Source organism: Musca vetustissima, unplaced genomic scaffold, assembly GCF_032173495.1.
Source record: "Musca vetustissima isolate MV318-11 ecotype Yass unplaced genomic scaffold, APGP_CSIRO_Mvet_v1 utg24678, whole genome shotgun sequence".
NCBI classification, from domain to species: Eukaryota; Metazoa; Arthropoda; class Insecta; order Diptera; family Muscidae; genus Musca; species Musca vetustissima.
The window spans coordinates 36,714-44,341 of NW_026872899.1; the positions used below are offsets into that span (position 1 = coordinate 36,714).

General features: G+C 31.9%; 1 protein-coding gene across 1 annotated transcript; it reads right to left on the bottom strand.

Annotated features, from left to right (window-relative positions):
* Positions 1-4,182: 4,182 nt before the first annotated feature.
* Positions 4,183-4,890, bottom strand: LOC133321328 (vesicle transport through interaction with t-SNAREs homolog 1A). The gene has a single exon (XM_061530424.1). It carries the CDS (start codon positions 4,870-4,872, stop codon positions 4,183-4,185), a length of 690 nt encoding a protein of 229 aa, XP_061386408.1. The 5' UTR covers positions 4,873-4,890.
* Between the last annotated feature and the right edge of the window lie 2,738 nt (positions 4,891-7,628).

Genomic DNA, 7,628 nt, shown 5'->3' on the forward strand with positions numbered 1-7,628 from the left:
AGATGGTGGCGTTGACAATGGCAAGGAGGGCATACTAATGAGTATGTTTCGGTGTGTGTATGGTTAGCCATTGTAATGGGCCAGTTGTGGATTACAATCGTATTCGAATAACTTGAAAGAATAACAACGAATGAAATGCCTGGCATTTAAAGAATGGATTTATTTTCAAGTTTTGTGTAAAGGTTTTTGGTTATTCGAATTCGCCTTTGTAAAATTAATTTAATCAGTGTCTCAATAACTTATTTTTAGTTACTAATTTGTTTTCACAATATTCGTGTCCAAATAGCTGAATGAAAAAGTGCTAAGTCTGGGGTTATACATGCAACTTTTTTAAGCAACTCTGCTGCCCAGACAAACAGTTTATATGAAAAACAATATTGAAATGTCTCAATAATGGTGAACATATTTTGGTTATTTGGATTCGATCTTTTGAAATATATCACATTTTTTGTCTTAGTATCCACTTTGTAAATTATTTATTTGTTCTCATAGCATTATGATTAACATAATTTTGAAGTTATTGAACCTAAAACCAAGGAAACTTAGCTTTTCTCCTCTGGTCCCTTCGACTCAAATTACCGTGAGTCGACTGTATATTTTCAATATTCTCTATAGTAAGAATATATAAATGCTCACTTTCTCATGGTTTTGTAATCTGTTTATGTTTCATCAAAAAATATGTTTTCGAAATGAATCATATTCTTATTTACATTACTCATTGGTGTTTTCATTTCCTTCTTTTTGTTTCGTTTCTTTAATAAACCCTTTTTGATACACATAATAAAACGTCCATTTATATTTATAAGTTATAAAAACATGTCTCATTAAATAATATTTAGATATAAGTAAAAAACATTGCGATACGACAGACTCAGCTTAAATGTTCTGTAGATACGTAAATGCCATGCTCCTAAAATTATAATTTTTGAAGATAAGAACAAAATGTTTGATTGCTTTTTAACCACTGTCGAGCATATTATATCTATAAGCTACTATGGGTCTGGAACCCAATTTAATTTATCAAAATAGTCCACCTACAAAATATAACGTCAAAAAGGAAGAATATCGAACTTGACTTATTCTAAGATTGCACTGTAAACTATTTGTCTTTGGATTAACTTTACACGGAAAATATTAAATGAATACAAGCTCCTAATTTCATTAAATCTAAATTATAGCATACTTTTGGGGGTATAGAATTAATTGTATGCAGAAATCGCAACTAGAAGAGGAAACATTTTTTAAAATATATTTTTATGAAACATCAAAGCAAGAAGTGTAATAATACACACTATACGTTTACAATACCTCGAAATATTCGTGGGAGTTCCATTAAAATTTATATATTTTCCGATGCGCGGCTTATAAAAAATAGCATTTTTCCAAAATTTGGTAAAAAAAAAACAAAATATTTTCCATTGTTTGTATTAAAAAACATTAATTTTTCCCGAAGGTTGAATATAAAAAAATATTTTTTAAGAAGCGTGGATTTAAAAAAATCAATAGGAGTGGATTTAAAAAAATATATTTTTTCAAGAAGTAAGAATTAAAAAAATACATTTTTTAAAGAAGCACAATTTAAAAAAAATAAATTTTTTAAGAAACGTGGATTTAAATTTTTTTTTCAAGAAATGTAGATTTTTAAGAAATGTGGATTTTGAAAAAATTATTTTTCAATGACTTTCCCGAAAAATAATTTTTTTCCGAAGCGAGGATTTTTTAAAAAATTATCTTCAATTAATTTCCGGACGCATGGATTTTTATACCCTACACAACTATGTTGTCACGATATTAAAACTTTGTGCAACCCCAAGAGTTTGTAACGCCGCGAAATATAAGCCCTAGACCCACCTTTAAGTAATACGATCGTCATATCACGACTAGCTGAATCGATCTAGACATGTGTGTCCATGTGTGATTTGTAAACACGATACAGGCCACAGTTATGGACCAATCTTCACGAAATTTTGTACATAGAATGGGACAATGAAGACCCCTATTGTTTTTGGTAAAGATCGGTTAATATTTAGGGGATGAAATGGACCAAAACCTTTTTTGTCTGATTTTCTAATCGCTCCAGAGACCGGCAATTATGGCCCAAACATCGCAAATTTACAAGGAGAAGGGGATTGGGTCAAAGAATAAGCATGTCTGTTTTCATAAAGATCGGTCAATATTTAGTGGTTCAAATGGATCCAGACTTTTGTGTGAAATATTACAAAATTTATATTCTATAGCGTATATATTTATTCCTGAAGGACATAGACCCGAGAAGTTGATAGTATATTCAAGAAGAGTGGTTGACCTTTAAATTGATATCAATTATATTGTCGGATGTGGGAGTTTCACTTAAATATTTACAGGTGCTTACGTATTCATATATTATTTAGTAATCCATTACCCCACTAGAGGGCTGATATAAAGCGCTTATCGCTTTAAAAAATTCCAAGAGGTTCCAGTTATGGTCAAGCACAACGTCTATAATGATCGGTGATGATCACGTAAAAAATTTTGGTTGGAATAGACCGAAAACTTTTTTCGAGTCGATCTATATGCCACATGCCGAACATCAAAACACACAGTGAAGGGAATCTGAACAAGTAATTAGAAAGGCTGTACTGAATATTGGGAATATTTGGAAAATATGTCAGTGTAAGGAAAATGTGATGTTGATCTCTAATCGGTTAAGAGGGTGCAAATATCACGAAATATTGCTCAGACTCGAAATAATAAATAAACATCCGCAGGAAGTTAGAGTTCCGTGGTAGTTGTGTAGGGTATCGTATAGTCGGCCGACTATACTGCTCTGCTCACTGGTTAAAAAAATAACTTTTGTCAAAGCGAGGTTTAAAAAAACAAAATCAAAGTGTGGATTAAAAAAAAATAATAATAACAATTTTCTCGAAGAGAGAGCTCAAAGCGAGCATTTTTAAAAAATATATATATTTGTTAAAACCTTATGGAAGCTTGGTTTTTTAAGAACCTTAGGGTGGATTTAAAAAAAAATATTTGTTTAGGAACGTAAGCAGGGATTAAAAAAATATTTTTTCGAGAACCTATCCAATGTTTGGATTTATATAAAATCAAGAACCTTTACGTGGATTAAAAAATATTTTTTATGAAACTACTTGAAGAGTAAATTTAAAAAAATGAAGGACTTTTTTAAAGCTTGGATTAAAAAAACATTTTCAAGAACATTCCTAAATCATGGAATTTAAAAAAAAATGGATTTATTATGTTTTTCAAGAACTTTCTCGAAGCATGGTTTTTCTGATTAAGGACTTTTTCGAACCATGGATATTTTAAGTACCTTTCCGTAAAGTGGATTTTAAAAATGATTTTTTATAACTTCCTGTAGTGTGATTTTTTTTAATAATTTTCAAGAAACATTTTCAAGAAACTTTTTCGAACCATGGATATTTTAAGTACCTTTCCGTAACGTGGATTTTAAAAATTATTTTTTATAACTTCCTGTAGTGTGATTTTTTTTAATAATTTTCAAGAAACATTGTTTTAAACCATGTTTCAAGATGCTTTAATCAGAATATTGAACCTTCTGCGATATGATTTGTTGATAGGTCCTCACTTTTCATATACATACCGCACAATTTTTTACTTTCTATGCGCCAAGAAGTATGCTATCGTTTAGAAAAAACTTATTTTTTTATCAAATATTTAGTTCGATATAAAAAATAAATATTCTACAAAAAAATATATATTTTAATAATTTAATTTCTCAGTATATAAAAAAAAACTTTCAAACTCACCCAAAACTGCTTAACCAAAAATCCACTTATTAACAACAACAATGCATTAATAATTTTCTAAGGCGTTTTCTTTTTAGTGTTTTTCTTTTGTTAATATACATATATAATGAAAATACATTTATAAACTTTTTTATAGATTAAGAAAAAAAGAACAAAATTACATATGCATAGGCCGGCGGTATGCCATGATTATATATAAATTTAGATATACAAGATTTTTTGCATTAACTATCAACTACATACAGATACAGATATAATACAACCTAATAAATAAAAATAAAAATGGAATGGATATTTTGTAAAACTAAACACAAAAAAAACAAAAACAATTAATAATAATAAATATGCTACAACAACAAAAGTATATTTTCGTTTTCTTCAATTTTTTCTATTTTGTTAGCAAATTCCCAAAAATTTATGAATTTGTTGTTGAGGTGGGTGATGAAAATGTTAAATATAGACTAACAACAACGGCCACCCCGAATACACCACCCACCACATATAGGACAGCCTTTTCGCGCAGTGCCCGCAACATCATTGTGTTCAAGGTCCGTGATGCCCGACCCAGTTCAGCATTGGTTTCCCTTAAACGTGAACGGGCATTCTGTATGGTTTCACGTTGTGAATGGAGATCACTGAGAATTTGAGCACCCAAAGTTTCGGTTTCTATAACGACACGATAACCCTCCTGCAGGCGATTACCCGTTCGTTCAATTGTTTCGGAATTCTCCAGCAGCCGCTGGCGTTGATCATTGCTAATGGCCACATCCTCGTAATCATCATAATCACCAGCTGCTGTTTGGAAATCTAGAGCTCCCTGTTTCTTCCTGCTTGTCTCTTTCGCCTTGGCATATTCACCCTGCAGACGTTTCAATTCCACTTGGGCACAATTCAATTTGCTGGTGGCTGTGGTTCTTTGTGCCGGTGCCAAATCCCGTATCTCCAATTGCATTTGTTCCAACAGCTCCTGAGCCTCGGTAAGGCTCGAATCGATTTTATTGCACAGTTCCTTGCCTTCATTTGTCAGTGTTAAACGGCCAATTTGACTGGTGATTTCGGCAATTAATATTGAATATTGCTTTTCATATTGCTCCAGCAATGACATTGTGAGTTGTTTTTTTATTTTGTTCAAATATTTTAATGCAAAATTTTCTTGATTTTTATTTTTCTTCTCGTCTTCTAAATATATATGGGGATAATTGTATTTTTCTTCAAATTAGAGATGACCAATAATTATCGATAGCTTGTCTCAACATCGATTGATTTTTATTACAATCGATAACAACGTTCTAATAAGAATACTTTTCTGCAGGGTACTGTATTACCGATGCTGATATTCTTAAGTCCTATACACACGATGTGCAGTGTAGTTCAACTTCCGTCTATATCGAGGCTCGTTACCATTAATTTTTGTAACAATTGTTTAAAACTCTCAGAAAATTTTATTAAAATTCTGGTAAAATAGATTTTGTGGTCTGTATCCAAGTTACTGAATCAATTTAATAACGGCTTTATTGGGTGAGATATTATTATAGAACCTAATCTACTAATTTTACAAGTTTTGCAACTTTTTACTCGAAACCCTTCCTCAACCCACAAAACTGGTAAAACATTGAATCAAATTTAAGAGAGCACAAAACAAAATGGCGTTCTCTTTGTAATTGGCTGTTATGTTGATTTTGAAATTTTGCCATATAATTTTGGCATATTTACTAGATTTCCGTTCCTGAACTTTTCAAATTAGTTTGTACTCTGAGAGCGATTTTGAAATGTTTCCCTTTTAATTGTCAATGTAAAAGCCGATATCTGAAGATCGGTCGACGGTGGTCAATATCAAGGATAGCTGTCGGTTTTCGAAAGAATTTTAAACTTTTTTCAATGGACAGTTGAAGGAGAGAACAACCTGAACAGAATTAGACGATTAATTATATTTGTTATATAACAATAAGGAATCCGGGCAGGTATAAAATCAATGTTTATATCCATGGTATAATAATAGAAGGTAACAGCAAGTGTTGTTGTACAACAACCACATGGAAATTTGTTTTTGTAAGTTATACTAGTGTCAACGTCATTTGACAGAAAAATGTAAACTAACAAATAAATTATATTTATTTTGAAAATGAAATATTTTCGAATCCTCAACATAAAATTTGAAAAACATGAATGAAAATCTATCAAATTTATGTTTCTATCGCTTCCACATCTTTCCTATAATTGCCATTGCCACTTATATGTGTAACACATATTAAAATGCAGGGAATTGCGAGTTATTCCATGAAGAAAGATTTGCTTCCTCAAACTTTCCCAGCAGGCAGGCATATAATAAAGAACAATTTCAAATTGTATGAGTTCCCATTTTTCCTGTTGGGTGATTTTTAAAAACATAATTTGTAAAATTCATATTGACACTAGTATTACGTTGGAATCAAATCAGCTGGGATCTGCTGTTACCTTATATAATTGTACCATGGTCGCAATTGTTTAAAACTCTTAGAAAATTTTATTAAAATTCTGGTAAAATAGATTTTGTGGTCTGTATCCACGTTACTGAATAAATTTAATCACGGCTTTATTGGGTAAGATAGTTCCGTTCCAGAACCTAAAAGAATCTACTAATTTGTGGGTTGTCTCTTGTAACAAAGCGAAGTCTCTGGGTTGTCTCTTGTAACAAAGCGAAGTACTTAGCTGACCAACGACAAAAACTGCACGGGAATTTCGCTGGAGCCTCACTTCGAGGTTAACAGTGGGAAAGGTGTGGTATTGTTTGTAAATGCCTTGTTAACCTCGAAGTGAGGCTCCAGCGAAATTCTCGTGCAGTTTATGTCGTTGGTCAGCTAAGTACTTCGCTTTGTTACAAGAGACATTTGGGTATGAAAGGTTTTTTGTATAGAAGCAATAGCTTCTGGGGAGAATATCTCAACAAAAAAACTTAAAGTTCAGTGGCGTGATCCGAAACTATAGTCTTCCCTGCCTTACCCCTCGGCAAACAATGCCATACATTCCCCACTAATAAATAGTTGTTTTTTTTACAAAAACAACAAACTGGGATTCAGCCTGACTATTATGCAAAAACAAAATTTTTTATTTCCTTAAATACGTATTTTCGGGGTTTTTCAAATTAAAAATCATATGAAAAAGACAAAAACATTTCAGCCGCACATATCGCTTGACTCCATAAAATGAAATGTTGGGATATCCGATGATATATTTTGTTTTTTAAGTTCATTTATGAACTTTGATACTTAAATTTAATATTTAATTTAAGTGCACCGAGCGACTGGTGTAATGACGTTGATATGGTAAATGACGCAACAGCCCTAAATCCTGAATTTTTGTTGTATGTAAATGTGCTTATAGATTACTTCAGCAAATGGCCAGAGCTTTATGCAGTTCCAAATCAAGAAGTCAGGTCAATTGTGAATTTGTCGCTACGGTGAGTTTGCGTTGGCCGTTTTCAAGGAAATTTGTGATTCATACGGAATCTAAAATGAATTGATGTTATCTGGTGACATAACATTCGATGCCAATCCACACGACGAATTGAATAACAGGAAAAATTGCTTCAGTAAAATCTCCTTCAGTCTACCATCGAATAAAAATGGTCAGCAACCGCATGCAGGCAAGGTTGTAATATTTTACAGCCCACAATGGAAATAATGGTTTATACTTCAAACTACATGGGATAATAATAACTGTGTCTGGTTACTCGATATTTGGTAACAATTGTTACTGAATGTTTTCTGTTTACTCCAAAGTCCAATAAAGGAAAGAGAGCGCTAGTTAGTTCTACGCTGAGAACTTACTGAATGTTACTGGGTAAACTTCTTGATTTATCCACGACAATTCGATGTATTTCAA